At 45.9% G+C, this 17,219-nt stretch overlaps 1 protein-coding gene across 1 annotated transcript in view; it reads left to right on the forward strand.

Annotated features, from left to right (window-relative positions):
• LOC121271486 (brain-specific angiogenesis inhibitor 1-associated protein 2-like protein 2) overlaps positions 1-17,219 on the forward strand; it is a 69,288-nt gene that overhangs the window by 45,947 nt on the left and 6,122 nt on the right. Inside the window, exons 8-12 of the mRNA XM_041177467.1 lie at positions 22-144; positions 2,752-2,910; positions 5,510-5,564; positions 10,456-10,663; positions 14,846-15,068. Coding sequence (XP_041033401.1) covers positions 22-144; positions 2,752-2,910; positions 5,510-5,564; positions 10,456-10,663; positions 14,846-15,068 — 768 coding nt within the window. The remainder of the gene's footprint in view (positions 1-21; positions 145-2,751; positions 2,911-5,509; positions 5,565-10,455; positions 10,664-14,845; positions 15,069-17,219) is intronic.

Raw genomic sequence — 17,219 nt, forward strand, 5'->3', positions numbered from 1 at the left:
TTTCTCCCTTCTCTGTTTCAGGCCCGAGAGGTTCTCCATAACAAAGTTCCAGGATGGAGGGAACACACCAAATCTGTGCCTTCTAGCGACATCTCCGGCAGAGTGAGTCCACGGCCCGCTTCCATGGGAATGGCCCTCCATATGGTAATCAGCAAATTGGAGGGACCCCTCCCTCCCTAATCGTTACTCAGGGTGAAGCACCAACTGTCCTGTTTGGTGACCAAGTTAGCGGAACACAGAGCCCACGTGAATGGGGCGAGGATCTAGTGGAGGGCTGTGATGATTGGGGTCTGATGCATTATCTGATCTGATAATTTGATCCAAAAAATAATGGGCTTCTGAACTAGGAAGTTGGAATATCTGTGACTGCCATCAGAGAACAGTAACAGCTCTGGCCTAGGGCATGACTCTGCTGCTGCTTGTAGCTACTCCTCCCAGGGGATCTGCTGTCTTGGTATGTCACACTCGCCTGTCTTGCTCCATCCTCACACAGCCACAGTAGTGTGACCCGATTGCTGACAATCGATGCTTTGTTTCATTTCTCGGGTCATGAGGTGTGAATGTCGCTGGCTGGGCCAGCATTTATTACCCATCCCTAATTGCTTTTGAGAAGGTGGTGGTGAGCCACCTTCTTGAACCACTGCAGTCCATATGGTGTAGGTACACGCACAGTGCTGTAGGGGAGGGAGTTTCAGGATTTTGGCCCAGCGACAGTGAAGAAACTGTATGGTTCGGGGATTTGGGGCCACAGATACCTAAATAGGCAGTCGATGAGCCATAAGCGATTTTAAAATGGTTTATTAAATTTAGATATGATACATTAACTAATTGGACAGAAAATGTATATGATGGCAACAGCTGAGAGCAGGTTGCTGGCCCTGGATGGTAGACAAATGGTTGCCATGGAGTGTGTTGATCTACTCTTCTTCCTCCTCCTTGTCCATTCCGAGGAAGACTGCTGTCGACGGGGCACTGCAACCTCACCACAACGCCTCACCAGGACCTGGCCCATGTGCCTGAGCACTTGTTAACATGCCCTTTCTCTGGGGGTTGGTAGTTTACCCAGTGTCAGTCACCTATCCAAACCCTTCTGACCAATGATTACAGGACGCCTACGCAAACTGTCAGGGTGGTTACCACCCCGGCTGTGTGTCACCCTGCTTGAAGTCAGCTTTTTAGTTTATTTCATATGGAGAGTCATATCCTGGCCCTTTCTAATTAACTACATAGATAAGAGGGTGCTTCAGACACCATCCTAATAGCTTAGGAATGTCAACATGGCAGCCTGAACTAAGACTGTTTAAAGATCAAAGTGTTTAGAAATCCTCTATCCAGTGAGAGAATCAATGCTGCTTAGCTAATCCCATAAAATTCAAAAAGTAACCACTTATTAAAGAGCCCAATTTCTGATAGAACATACGAACAAGAAGCAGGAGTAGGCCATTCAGCCCCTCGAGCCTGCTCTGCCATTTATTAAGATCATGGCTGATCTGATAGTAACCTGAAATCTGCATCCCACCTACTGCCGATAACCTATCACCCCCTTGCTTACCAAGAATCTACCCACCTCTGCCTTAAAAATATTCAAAGTCTCTGCTTCCACCGCCTTTTCAGGAAGAGTTCCAAAGACTCACAACCCTCTGAGGGAAAAAAAATTTCACCTCATCTCTGCTTTAAATGAACGACCCCTTATTTCTAAACAGTGGCCCCTAGTTCTAGATTCTTCCACAAGAGGAAACATCCTCTCCACATCCACCCTGTCAAGTCCCCTCAGGATCTTATATGTTTCAATCAAGTCGCCTCTCACTCTCCTAACTCCAGCGGATACAAGCCTAGTCTGTCCAACCTTTCCTCATAAGACAACCCACCCATTCCAGGTACTAGTCTGGTAAACCTTATCTGAACTGCTTCCAACACATTTACATCCTTCTTTAAATAAGGAGACCAGTACTGTATACAGTACTCCAGATGTGGTCTCACTAGTGCCCTGTATAATTGAACCATAAGCTCCCTACTTTTGTATTCAATTCCCCTTATAATAAATGATGACATTCTATTAGCTTTCCTAATTACTTGTACTTGCATACCAATCTTTTGTGATTCATGCACTAGGACACCTAGATCCCTCTGCACCTCAGAGCTGTATAGTTCCAAATCAGGGTGGTGAGTGGTTTGGGGGGGAATTTACAGGTGATGGTGTTCCCATGCATCTGATGCTTTTGTCCCTCTGGGTGGTAGAGGCTGCAGATTTGGAAGGTGTTGTTGAAGGAAGCTTTGTGAGTTGCTGTAGTGCATCATGTAGATGGAACGCACTGTCGCCACTGTCCATCGGTGATGGAGGGAGTGAATGTTTAAGGTGGTGCCGATCAAGCGGGGCTGCTTTATGCTGGGTGATGTCGAGCTCCTTGAGTGTTGTTGGAGCTGCACTCATCCAAACAAACAGAGAGTATTCCAGCACACTCCTGACTTGTGCCTTGTAGATGATGGACAGGCTTTGAGGAGTCAGGAGTTACTGCAGAATTCCCAGCCTCTGACCTGCTTTTGTACCACAGCATTTATATGGCTTCAGTCAAAGCTCACAGATATAGGAAGGAAATCAACAACTCTAACATCCACCTGGATGGCAAGGGCATGGACTAGACAAACCAAATATCCTACCAGAATCTTGAATTCTTCATATGTCCTTTTATCAAGTATTTTGTTTCCTATGTGAAGAATGGTTCATTTAGTTGCTTTGTTTCATTTTTTTAGCATTCTACTGGTGTTTTGTACTCCATCATCAGCAGCCTGCTTTTCACACCAGATTGTCGTCCAGTGGACTGCCCGGAAACCTCTAAGAAAGCAAGGAAGTTGAGGAGTGATCTGATAGAGGTGTACAAGGCTATGCCAGGTTTAGGTGGAGTAGATAAAGTAAAGCTGTTTCCCTCTAACTGATAGTACAAGGAAAGGGGTCAGATCAGCCACGATCTTATGGCATGGCGAAGCAGGCTCGGCAGGGGTGGGAGTCAGGCAGCGTACTCCCATTCCTAATTCATTTGTTTGTACGTCCCAGGTTTAAGGTTTTGGGAAAAAGGTGCAGGAGGGAAGTGAAGAACTTTGTTGCGCAGAGAGCGGTGATGACCTGGAACTCACCGCCTCCGAGGTTTTAAAAAAAAACTCATTTACAGGATGTGGGCGTCGCTGTCTAGGCCAACATTTATTGCCCATCCTTAGTTGCCATTTAAGAGCTGTAGGTCTGGAGTCACATGTGGGCCAGACCAGGTAAGGACAGCAGATTTCCTTCCCGAAAGGACATTAGTGAACCAGATGGGTTTTTACGACCGTTGACAATGTTTCCATAACAAAAACAGAATTACCTGGAAAAACTCAGCAGGTCCGGCAGCATTGGCAGAGAAGAAAAGAGTTGACGTTTCGAGTCCTCATGACACTTCAACCGAACTGAGTGAATATTAGGAGAGGGGTGAAATATAAGCTGATTTAAGGTGGGGGGGGGGTGGGGTTGGGTGGGGGGAGAGAAGTGGAGGGGGGGTGTGGTTGTAGAGACAAGCAAGCAGTGATAGGAGCAGATAATCAAAAGATGTCACAGATAAAGGAACAAAGAGGTGTTGAAGGTGGTGATATTATCTAAACGAATGTGCTAATTAAGAATGGATGGTAGGGCACTCAAGGTACAGCTCTAGTGGGGGTGGGGTGGAAAGACAAGCAGGGCATACAAGATTTAAAAATAATGGAAATAGGTGGGAAAAGAAAAATCTATATAAATTATTAGAAAAAACAAAAGGAAGGGGGAAGAAACAGAAAGGGGGTGGGGATGGAGGAGGGAGGTCAAGATCTAAAATTGTTGAATTCAATATTCAGTCCGGAAGGCTGTAAAGTGCCTAGTCGGAAGATGAGGTGCTGTTCCTCCAGTTTGCGTTGGGCTTCACTGGAACAATGCAGCAGGCCAAGGACAGACATGTGGACAAGAGAGCAGGGTGGAGTGTTAAATTGGCAAGCGACAGGGAGGTTTGGGTCTTTCTTGCGGACAGACCGCAGGTGTTCTGCAAAGCGGTCACCCAGTCTGCGTTTGGTCTCTCCAATGTAGAGGAGACCGCCTACATCCTCTGAGAACTAATTGAATGATGAAAGTCCACAGACCTGCTTGAAAACTAAACTGACAATCTACCGCCCGTACATTGGACAGCTCGCCAAACAAATCCAACGGCAGAACTAAAGGAAAAGCAATTATTTTCATTTCCTTTCTCTTTTGCGTCCACCTTCCTATTTATGCAAATATAAATATGCCTGTCTCTCGCTTCTGTTTTGTTGTTCATTATTATTGGCATTTGAGTGACAGCAATGAGACTCTCAAGATACTGGGTGGAACCTTGTTGCAGGGGGTGGGGGTCTTTATGGCAGGACTGGAAGTGAGGGAGGCTTCAGCTAATTGGCCATGAGCGATCACGTGACGGCTAGCCAATTAGCTATGCATAGTTGAGGGGCTTGGCCAATTGTGTGGCAGGGAGGGGGCAGGAGGGTCGTTGAAGGTCCGGCCTCCATATTTAAAGGGCACTCTGACAGGCTGCAAGCCTGCCTGAGAGGAGGATTTTGAACTTGAACTGCTGCCACATCCCTCCTCACCTGCTGCACTTGGATCCCTGGAGCTGTAAGCCATCACCCTACACCCTCTCTCAGTCACCTTTGACCTTCCCTCCATCACCCTACCCCGCCCTTAAGAGATCCTCGATCCTTGATCAACTCTCTGTCAACCAAGCGCTATCCCATCACCCTCAACCTGCCAACCGCCACCATTGGCTCTCCCTCTATCGCCCTTGACTTGCCCTCAATCACCTTTGGCCTCCCCTTTATCCTGCTTGAACTGCCCACGGAAGAGATCGACCTTCCATCTGTCGTCCAGCTCCGTCCTCCACAATCCTACTTAGATCTCCCCAACCTGACATTCCTCCTCCCCCGGAAAGCCATGCCCCGACTTCCCTGGACAGCTTCTCCCTGAGCTCAATGCAACAGCTCGGCCTCCTCCCTACTGCCTTTGACCTTGCTAGCCCGATGTCATCGTGCACTATTTTACGCTTGGGCATGTGCTGGCGCGCCAAGTGAAAAATCCTGCTCTACGTTCTCCAAGGAGGGCACATCACATTGCTGTTTGTCATCCCCCCCGAGACAAGGACAATGGTGGCGATTAGAGATTGGCCATGGATGAAGGGAGTTGGGGAGATGGGGATTGGTGGAAGAGGAGATGGAAAATCATAAATGCTACCTTTCTCCCATTTAACACACACTCCAAGGTGCATGCACTAATATATTGTACAGTCAAGCTACCAAGTGCTACCAGGGCATGGAAGATGAGGCTGATGTACCAACCCTGTCCTCTCGTGACAACACTGTTAACTGGACTCTCCTGAATCAGTAAATCAGATAACTTGCAGAAAATAAATTATTTGAAAGCTGAGGATTTAGCTTGTTGACAGATCTTGTGCCTTTTTCTTTTTAAAAACATTCCCACCAGCAGAATGACGACAACATTTCGAGATGCAGTAATGTTGCCAGCCCTCAACCATTGAGACGTGAGTTAAATGGAGCTGAGCTGATCCCAAATCCACACTCCAACCACAGGCAACCAGAACCCTCAATAAGTAAGATGTTAGGATGTTTCCTATGTGTTTCTCACTTTCTTTCCCTCTATCTATCTACCTCTTTCATGTTTTAGTAATAATCCAACATCTGCAAGTACTTCGTTTTATCACCCTTTTCATTGTAATTTTGTTTTACCAGTTTGCATTATAAATTCCAATGTAACCATGTTAATCTGTTACTGCACAATCTAACTACCAAGTACTACTATTATGTTTCCTTTACAAATCAGTCAAAATGCTTTGGTGCAAATTGTTTCTTCTGCAAATTTTTAATCCGCTAATTTTTTTCCTCAGTAACTGACATTTCTAATGTTTAAAATAAGTACGTACAAACAAGGAACAGGAGTAGGCCATTCAGCCCCTCGAGCCTACTCTGCCATTTAGTAAGGTCATGGCTGATCTGATAGTAACCTGAAATCTGCATCCCACCTACCGCCGATAACCTACCACCCCCTTTGCTTACAAGAATATACAAAATGTACGAAGAAAACAAAAGAGTACTTGTTTCATAGTCAGCTTGCATTTATTCACTGAACTGCCCTTTGGGTTCTTTTTATTCTTTCATGGGATGTGGGCATCGCTGGCTGGGCCAGCATTTATTGCCCATTCCTAATTGCCCTTGAGAAGGTGGGGGTGAGCCACCTTCTTGAGCCGCTGCAGTCCCTGTGGTGTAGGAAAACCCACAGCGCTGTTAGGGAGGGAGTTCCAGGATTTTAACCCAGCGTCTTTTAATGCTGCCATTAAAAATGTTATTTGAAGGGCTCAGACTGAGTTTGTGGACTCCTTTTGCTTAGATTTGTGACCTTAATTTGGATTGTATAATCTGAGCACTCATTTTCCCTCCTGATGCACTAGTGCGATTAAATCAGCTGTATTGGTGAAATGTTTTTCCTCAGTTCCTGGCAGTTTCTGCTCAGGTAGGTTTCAAAATTATTTGAAGAGAATGTAAAAGATAAATTACAAAATTCTCAACCAGGTAAACTTTATATTTCATGTTTAGCAACTGTGCGCAGAATTTTATGTTCGCCAGGGTGCGGTTTGGTATATGGGCAGGGTGTTTAAATTGGACTGAATGCCATGGGCACCATTGCCAGTACCACCCCGCTCACAGCTGCTGCAATTTTACACACAATGGGGTTGGCGGGGGGGGAGAATATCAGGTGGCCCACCCACCTATGGGCCAGTTGAGCTCCTTAAGTGGCCAATTAATGATGACTTAAGGGCATCTTCCGCCCAGTCACAAGAGCCTGGCACCAAGTGGGGAGACCCGCAGCTTTTACTGCTCGGGCTGCGTGAAATCGAGAGGCAGGTACCACCTTTACGGGTCTCCTGGAGCCCCCATTTCCACTCCCTCCTGAGCCTGTTCACGCTGGCCCCTCCAACCACCACCCCCACTCCCCTTGCCAGGGCATGCTAACCTGGCCCCAATGGACCCCCAGCCCCCACCTCACCACCCCCACCCACCACCACTTACCTCCTGCAGAAACACGCTCTGGGAGCCTTCTTGGTCAAACAAAACAAACTTTACTCACACAAGAGCTTCCGTGGCTGCTTGTGTCCAGCCAGACCTTCATTTTCTTAGGAAACCCTCCCCTAGAATTTATTCCCCCGCGCTAGCCACAATTTGGTCGGACAAATCTCGTGCCCCCCCCCACCCCCCCACTACTCAGTTGAACTGATCTTAAAGTGACAGTCATCACACCTACCATCCGGCTCCAGCAGCGATCCCCATTGGGGACTGGGTGCAGTCCCAGCAGTGGCCACCGCTCCCCAGTGGCGCTGCTGGGACTGGAGGGCTGCTGGCCCTTTGATTAGTTGGCAGCTCTTTGAGGCAGAAGTCTTCCCTCAATCCAATGAGTAAAACTCACACTGGAGGAGGGAGGGAGAGGGGGAGGGAGAGGGGGAGGGCAAGCAGGAACTCCAGCACAGCATAAAATTCATCACTGTTTGTCGAGGAGGAAAATGACAGTGTGGGGATTACACCCCTGTTTTAACCTATATGCTTTAGAAACATTAGAAAGTGTGTTAAGCTGAGGGAGAGTGTCTTTCCCCAAACTTATGTACACTTTACATCAATTTTGGAGCAAATTTATTCTCTTGTCTGCGTTTTATAGACAGTTACAATTCCCCAATTGCTTAAAGTGGTGAGATAGAGGGATTCAGTTAGAAAGAGACACAGGCAAAATATTGCTAGTTGACTTGCTTTTTAAATCAAGTAAGTTGGATTAAATAAAAATAAGCAAGTACAAACTTTTTAAGCAATTGTTCTTACAATTAGTGAGATGCACATTTTCTGCCTCTTGCAAAACATAGAAACATAGAAAATAGGGGCAGGACTAGGCCATTCAGCCCTTTGAGCATGGTCCACCATTCAATATGATCATGGCTGATCCTCTATCTCAACACCGTACTCCCGCTCTCTCCCCATACCCCTTGACGCCTTTAGAGTCTAGAAATCTAGCCATTTCCTTTGGAAACATATTCAGTGACTTGGCCTCCACAGCCCTCCGTGGTAGGTTCTCCAATCTCTGAGTGAAGAAGTTTCTCCTCATCTCAGTCCTAAGTGGCCTACCCCACATCCTGGGACTGTGACCCCTTGCTCTAGATCCGCCCCCCCAGCCAGAAGAAACATCAGCCCTGCAAATGGTTCTCTGTCTTATAGTTGTTAAGCAATCTTAGAATGCCAAGTGGCTCAGCTCTCTTTCTCAAATAACACATAGCTTCCACACTGCCTGGTGCTTTGTCTGTCAGTCAAACAGACCCAGGGCCCTGTACAGGGCGTTGGTGAGACCGCACCTGGAGTACTGTGTACAGTTTTGGTCTCCTGACTTAAGGAAGAAGTCCAGGGAAGGTTGAACGATCTGATTCCTGTGATGAAGGGGTTGTCTTATGAAGATAGGTTAAGGAAGTTGAGCCTATACTCATTGGAATTTAGAAGAATGAGAGGTGATCTTATTGAAACATATGATTCTGAGGGGCTAAATACTGAGTAGATGTTTCCTCTCATGGGGGGACTAAGGGGTCACAGTTCAACGATAAGGGCCCTCCCATTTAAGATGGAGGTGAGGAGAAATTTCCTCTCTCAAAGGGTCGTTTGCCTTTGGAATTCTCTTCCACAGAGAGCAGTGGAGGCTGGATCATTGAGTAGATCCAAGGCTGAGTTGGACAGATTTTTGATTGACAAGGGGGACAGGCAGGTAAGTGGAGTTAAGGCCACAGTCAGATGAGCCATGATCATATTGAATGGTGGGGCAGGCTTGAGGGGCCGAATGGCCTACTGCTCCTATTTCTTTTAATCTTATGATTTTACATGCAAACTGACAAGTACATAAGCCCACTAATGATTTTAAGACTGAGAGTTTTAAAGGGACACACACATATATTCTATGTTATGTGGTATGATGTTCCTTTCCTTTCGATGCCCCTTTCCTACCGCTTCTTAACCCTATCAGTTGTATTAAACAATGTGCACTTGCATTTCATTTCAAAGTGTCATTCATACTTTTGAAACAAATGTGAAAGAAAGACATTCAGCCAACCTTCTAGAATCATTCTGGAGTCTCCAGGAGTTTAAGGATTAATATCAGGGACACATTAAGGACACAGGCAAAAACAATATGAGAACAAACTTTTTCACCCAGCAAGTGGTTAAGATCTAGAGCGCGCTGCTTGAGACTGGGTTGGAGGTAGGTTCAGTCGAGGTATTCAAAAGGGAATTAGACTGCTGTCTGAAAAGGAAGAATGTGCAGGGTTATGGGGAGAAGGCAGGGGTGCATTGCTCATTCAGAGAGCTGGTACAGACATGATGGGCTGAATGGCCTCCTCCTACACTGTAACAATTCTGTGATCCTGTGATTTCTGTTGAATTCTTCAAACGGGGTGCGAGTGCCTCGCATTCTACATTCCAAACAGTTACTACACTTCAAACGTACCTCATTGGCTGTAAAGTGCTTTGGGACATTCTGAGTTCGTGGAAGGTGCTATATAAATGCAAGCCATTTTTTTTTCTTTCCTGTGCATTTATTTACATAACGGTGGTCATGTGGCTCTCCAACAAGTTACTTTTAGTTGAAGCCCTTTGAGATATTTCTGAGGTGTGATGTGACACTAAATAGGTGCAGGTTTTCCATTTCCTTTTCTTTGAAGGGCCACAGCCCATGTGGAAAAGAGTTTGGTAAACCCTAGTGTTCATTTTGCACCTGTGATTATTGGGACCGCCAAATCCCATTTACCCATCACCCGTCCATTCGCCAACCTAATTTTCTCATTCTTGTTTTCAAATCTCTCCACAGCCTCAGCCCTCCTTACCTCTGTAATCTCCTCCTGCTCCACAACCCTCCAAAACCTCCGCACTCATCGTATTCTTGTGAGGGTCCCCGATTTTAATCTCTCCCCCACTGGCAGCTGGGCCTTCAGCTGATAAGGCCCTAAGTTCTGGAATTCCCTCCCTAAACCTCTGCTCTACCTTGTACCTTTTCCCTCCTTTAAGGTGCTTTCCAAAACCTACCCCTTCGATTAAGCTTTAGGTGATATCTCCCCTAAACATCTCCTAATGTGGCTGAGTGTTAAAATTTGCTTTAAGACAGGACTGTGAAGCGCCTTAGGATGCTTAATTATCTTAAAGGTGCTATTTAAATGCAAGTTGTTGTTGTTGTTACTGTAATATTATGGTATGTCTCAGTGCCATACGTGTGAGCAGAAAATTAAAAAATGAGAAAGGAAGGGAGGGACTGGATTTCTATGGCTAAGGAGGCCCAATGATCAATGGCTACATATTCACGCAGACATAGTTACTGATGATATTTGCTGTACCTTTGCTCAGGATCAAGCTTTGAGGGTCGTCTGTCCAGGTCTGGTTCGCTTGGAGAGAAGATCAACGCAATGAACAGTCCCCGTGTCCAGGCCATAGTCTCGTACACTGCTGGAGGCAATCAAACCATGTTAAGTTTCGAGAAAGGGGAAATCATCGCAATATTGGTGCCAGAGGCAAAGAATGGCTGGCTTTATGGAAAGTTGGAAGGAACGCCCAAGTATGTAATTCTAACAGCCGTTTAATAGGACAGAACTTGAACGTCGCTGATTAAATGAGAGACATGTTGTTGGAGCCTTTTGCCTTGCACTCATCGGGACAAATGCAAGAATGCCAAATTTCAAATGATCGCACCACTTTACGCTATCGTTGTGATCATTTGAAATTTTTGCTTTTACGATTGCAAAGGGACTGATTACTGTTCAACATTACAAACTTATATAGTCACTCCTCATAATCCAAGCCCTCCACTCACTCAATCTTTCTCATTTTTCTTCTCTGTCTCCTTTTAGTAACGGGAATATCCTTTTTCCTCCAGTCAGTGGGCAGAGTGCGCTGCCCAAAACCTCGGGGCCTTCTGAGGGACGCTTTTAAGTGAACAACTGCTCTTTACAGAGCAAATTTTACCCTAGTGTACCCATAAAATAATCTTGATTTTACTGCTCTTATCATGAAAACCTTCAAACAAATGTTTCTTGTACTGTGGCAATCTGAACTACACGCAGCATTTTAAGGGCCGCTGCACCAATGGATATGTTAAGTGCCAGCACGATCTCATTCAGCTCAATATTGATCTTTTAACATATTGTGGAAGGATTTTGGCTAAAAACAGCAACTTACAAAACATGACCTTTACGTACTTTCACATCTTGACTTTATACATGCATAGTTTCAGTATTGCTATTGCTGATCTGACTCTCTCAGACCAGCCAGTCCCATCAAGCTAGGACAAAGGGCCTTTCCTCATCCTGTGAGACCTGTAATTTCCCTTAGTTTGATACTTCCCTTTTAATTGCCTGCATCCCTTTAAATTTGGCCCAAACACCATTTTTCCCACCCATGTGACCCTTGCATGTATCTAGTTCGCATTTGAATATAATGAGCTAATGTCCATAGGAAATTGAGCTCAAACAACATAACTTCATAACGTTCATTCGGAGAGCCGGTGCAGACATGATGGGCTGAACGGCCTCCTTCTGCACTGTAACAATTCTGTGATGTGAGCATATATTAACATTTCAAACCATTCTGCACCCACACAGTAAAATCTGTGCTGGTAAATTTAATGGTCAATGATGTGCATCGAGTTAAGTCGGAGGAGAACATGTTCCTGGTTTCTAGCTCATTAATCCATGAGTGTTTCATGGTGTCCATTAAATCTGTGCTTGCAGACAGGGCTGGTTTCCATGCTCGTTCGTGAGACCTTTGAGAGAAGGGATATGGACACAGGAGCCTTCAGCCAGGTAATTGGATCAGCGGGCATTTGGGAGATGAGTATTAGTTTGAGTGATGCATTAGTCGTATGGTTACAGCTGCATTGTTTCTGATAGGTGCTCATGGATTGGCATCAAATCTGACTATTGTACTTGGCATTTGTCTCATCTCAGGCCAAATTATAAATCGATTGTTTCACTCTTTGTGGGCAGGGGATAAAAGAACTGAGCGATTTCAACCCCTTTGGCTGCTTCCTGTTGCCTTGTTACCAAAATTGAATGCATCTGTAGCTTATTGCTGAAAAGAGAGACATGTTGCCAGAGCTCTTCATCTTGCACTCATCAGGACAAACACAAGAATGCCAAATTTCAAACGATCATGATGATCTATACTACAGGAGAAAAGGGTGCAGATTGGTTGGCAAGTCAGCTCCAATTGGCTGAGGTGTTGCCATGGAGAAGGCAGCGGGGAACTATAGAATCCCCAGGCTCTGAGGTAATTCAAAAAGACACAAGGCTTGAAAATATTCCTTTTGTTTGCAGAGAACGGGTCCCTGTATATGAACGTATGTTGCTTCTAGCAAGCGTAAATGAGCCATGTTACGAGTTTGGCTGATTAGTTTAAGTTGGCTGCTAGTGTAGCTATTAGCACTTTCAGGATTATTCAACAAGTGCTGCCCAATTGTGGAATCATGGATGGAATTTTATGGCCTTGTCACAGTGGGGTTGGGGCCATAAAATGCAGCAAGTCATTTATAAATCCATTGACTTCAGTGGGATCATAAAATCTTGCCGGTGTAAAATTCCACCCCACATCTAACAATAGACATTTTATTTTGGGTTTTGCGAGCACCAGCTGGTTGAGTGGGTGGGCCTTTTTTTGCATTAATGGGAGCTTGGGCAGCCTATAGTTCCCTGTAGCTTTCTCCATGGCAAAGCCTCGGCCAATCAGAGTCAACTTGCCAACCAATCAGCACCCTTTTCTCCTGTGGCATAAATTGTCATGATTGTTTGAAATTTGGCATTCTTGCGCTTGTCCTGATGAGTGCAAGACAAAAAGATTCAGCAGTATGTCTCTCTTTTCAGCGATATTCAAGTTCTGTACTACCAAGCGATGGTTTGCATCCTGCAGACCACATTGCTAGAAGCTTGAGTCAGGGATAAGTCTCCCAGTGAAGCACAGACACCCAGTTCCAAGTCATGATCTCAACTGAGGCTTAGACTTGCCTGTATCGTCCTCACATTTTTCAGGTTTTAATGGAATGGGGTGGGGGGGTCACTAAATGGATTACAATGTGGCAGTAGGGGTGAAGAAGGGGGAAAGCATTTGGGGGGGTTTGGAGGAGGGGATGCGTTGAAACTGGTGACTGCCTTTGTCATGATGTACGAAAAGTCAAGGAGCAGGATAGACCACTTGGTACACAGAAGCGGGTCTCTCTTGCATTCAGACACCTATGGTGGGATTTTTCAATGGGCTTGCGAGGATGGGCCCAACACGCCAACACGTAAAACGATGCTCGATGACGTTGGGAGTGTGTCCCGACATCATCACCCAGTCCCATGGTATTTCGTTTGGCGGACGCGCGTGGGAGTTGGCTGCGTGCCCGCCAATATGTAAATGGCCTGTTAAGGAATTAATTAACGTAATTGTTAATGCTGTCCGTCCAACCTTAAGGTTGAGGGGGGCAGGTGAAAAGGCCAAGTGGCCTTTGTGTTTTTTAGGAAACCTCATCCTCGATCGGGGTGATGTTCCCTAAAGCGCTTACTAGATAAATAAATAATTTCCCCGCAAAATCAAAACATGTCCCTTCTGGGGGACATGTTTCATTAAAGTTTTCATGCTCTTATTTATATTTTTCAATCTCCCTGAGGTGGCTCCGAGTCACGGGGAGATTGAAGCCCTCTTTCTCACTCGTGCACGATAGAGGGCCGGCCCCGACTCTCCCTCCTCCCCCCCCTCCACCCCCACCGCCCGCACAGGCAGCGCTAAGCGCTACGGCTCACATCTTATGCTGGGTGGGCCTTAATTGGCCTGCCCGCGTAAAATGGAAGCGCGGGGGTCTCCGTGGGCAGTGATCGGCTCCGCGACTGCCCTTGCCAAGTCCCACCGAGCCCGCCCACTGCCTGAAAAATTCAGGCCCTAGAAATGTGTTTTAAACACCACTGTAGTCTCTACTACCCAACCCGATTAATGATCTTAGACGTTCAGTTGCTGTCTGAAGAAACTTGTTCTTGTTTCCTTCATTTCCACTGGTTGAGGAGAAAACCGCATTACACTTCAGACCCCCATCCTCCTCCCTAGCACAGGACTTGCGTTTATATAGCGCCTTTCATAACCCCAGGATGCTCCAAAGCGCTTTACAGTCAATTAAATACTTTTGGAGTGTAGTCACTGTTGTCGGAAATGAGGCAGCCAAGCTGCGCGCAGCAAGCTCCTGCTAACGGTAACGTGATAGAGACCAGACCATCTGTTTTGGTGATGGGGGTTGAGGGATTAAAAATTGGCTAGGATGTTGGAAAGAAATCCCCTGCTCTTCTTCAGATGAAAGTTTCATTTGAAAAATGGCACCCCTGACGGCGCCGTTAGTCCCACTCCCCTGCTCTTTACTCCTTCAAGGGTTTATCCAATTCCCTTTTGAAGTTTACTGTTGAATCTATATCCAGTAAGGCAGTGCATTCCAAATCCTAGCCATTTATTGCATAAAAGACGTTTCTCCTCGTATCACCTTTGGTTCTTTCGTCAATCACCTTAAATCTGTGCCCTCCGGTTATTGACTGTCAGCCAATGGAAACGCAGCTTCCGATTTCTTATCAGTTGACGTCAATGGATGGCCAATCAATGTTGTTCATTTTACACTGATGCACATTGCTCAGCTTACACCCTGAAGCGTGTCACTAACAGAGTTGTCTCTAACGTGTAAGGCTTTGACAGAGAGAGATGAGCTGCCTGTTCCCTTTCTTTTTTGCAGGGCATTTCCTTTGCGGAACAGCCGCAGTGCCGAGGATCTGTTGGATGTTAAGGATTACTCGTTGCCGCCTGCGGATTACAACAGCAGCACAATCCCTGTGCCGCCTGCACCACCACTGCCTTCCAGCTCCTCCACGAGGAGGCAGAACCCGGCCTCTCCAATCTCGAGCAGCAGGAGGAACAGTACAGCCAGTCTGGCCGTGTCGGAGAATGGTCGGAGCAGAGTGAGTTCTGCAATCTCATTATATCTGTTAAAAGGAGGAGTTCTTTCAGAGAGTTCAATGCGTTCTCTTTGTTATATTCCAGAAAGCCAAGTGATGAAGGATAGAACTGGAGCCAATCTTTACATATTTTTATAAGCATTTACTTACACAGTTATAGATTACATGCAAGCACCTCTTAACCCAGCAACCACAGTTTCAGTCCTTGTCTATTTATATTCTGGGTCTCTGTATTACTAGTCCAGTGTCATTATCATTACACCACCAAAGCCAATCACCAGTTAACGCCCACCACCTACATACAATTAAACACAACACATATACAAATGACACTTAATAGCTGCATAAAGTTATATGCATTGAGACAGATCTCCCCTCTAGTGCTGTTCTCATTCCTGAATCATGGATTCACTCAGCTATTCAGTTAGTCCCACACAGCCTGTTCCTTCTCCATGGCCCTGCAAGTGTCTTTTGAAATTTTTCAATTGAACTGTCTTTCACCATTCTTTCAGATCATACCTCCCCCGCGCAAAAAGCAAAAAAATTCTCTTCAGCTCCCCTCTGGTCCTTATGGCAATTGCCTTCATCTGTCTCCTTTGGTTATCCACCCTCCTGCCAATAGGAATTATTTCTCCTTATTTACTCTGCTAATATTCTTTGTACTTTTGAACACCTCAATGAAAACTCCCCTGACTGTCTTTGCTCTGAGGAGAACAACCTCAGCGTCTTAAGTCTCTCCATATAACTGAAGTCCGTCACTCCCTCATGCTAGTGATAATCCCCCAGAGATCCCCATGCTGTACTTCCACTCTGCCAGGGTGTATATTGACATTCTCCCAGGAACCTGCAGTAGTTTGACACACCCGGTGACCTCTTAGTAAATTGAGACTCGCCCATGGACTCACTTGATATTTAACACACCGTCCGGCACCCCCAGGGTACCAACCCCTCCCCCCCACAGATCCCGTAACCAAACGTCTGGAAGACAATGCTAGTTACCCACTGCAAAATAGGGTTGTTGGTACAGATAACCATTCTTCATTATACAGTGATTGACATTGGTGTTGATTCCCCACTCCTAGTGCCTGCAGCATGTGGTGACTGTTTATAGGACTACCACATTGTATGCCCCAATTCTCTGACCCACACTCCATCATGGCTCCATAGCTCTCTCCATCAGAAGCATGAGGTTAGCCCTATAATAAGCTGATAAACCAATATGTATAGAACATCACAGATATTCAATCACAAACTGAGAGGTGTATGACCTTGCGATTAGATTGCAGTCCACCTCAAGGCCTAGGGGCCCAGTATGAAGCCTTATTAATCACTTAAGACCAAAGCTGGATTCTGTGAGACCCTTCTTGAAAAGCCAAGAGCAATTTTCTGATATTTTTGTCACCCAATTTCCTTGTAGATGTATTTGAGTCTGTTGGTCATGTTATAGTCCGATTGGAGTACAGGGGGTATGCTTCCTCAGGCCAGGGTTTCTGCCAGATGTTTTTCCTTCTTCCCTCTCTTTACTTTTCTGCATGAAAGAACAATCCATTCTCACCCAGTAGCCAAGACCCAGGATCATAAAACTTGACTAATAGAGGCAACGAAGGCTGCATATCAAGTGAGGCTATTGAGAACTTGCCAATTCATGTCTACGAGTCCGTCACTCTACTGCTAGAGTTGCAGGAATTTTCTCTTGGGCCTGCATCTCGCCCGGAGCCCTGTGATCGGATGTTTGTGACGTGCGTTCTTTTCCATCCACCTGCAGACAAAATTTGCATCGATTCTCCTGGACACGACCTCACAGCCAGATTTCTGGTGGCTTCAGGCCAGCAGCTCATTCTGCTGAGCACGGGGAGTCTCTGTAAGAAAGCATGACCTTTTGACCCCACTGCTTTGCAATGTTTAACCCTCTCCCACTCCACCCAGTTCAAATGGCCATCGCACAGTTGCAGATGTCCCACACCCATCGCGGACGTGATTCCCCCCTTTTCGGAGACAGTCTTCAAATTGTTTTAACGTTACATCAACAATAACTCGAATTTATACAGCATCTCTCATGCAATAGCAGTGTCCCAGGGCACTTCACAGGAGTGTTATCAGACATAATTTGTGCTGAGTCACATGACTATTACAGGACAGCTGATGGAAAGCTTG

This window comes from Carcharodon carcharias, chromosome 31 (genome assembly GCF_017639515.1).
Source record: "Carcharodon carcharias isolate sCarCar2 chromosome 31, sCarCar2.pri, whole genome shotgun sequence".
NCBI lineage: Eukaryota > Metazoa > Chordata > Chondrichthyes > Lamniformes > Lamnidae > Carcharodon > Carcharodon carcharias.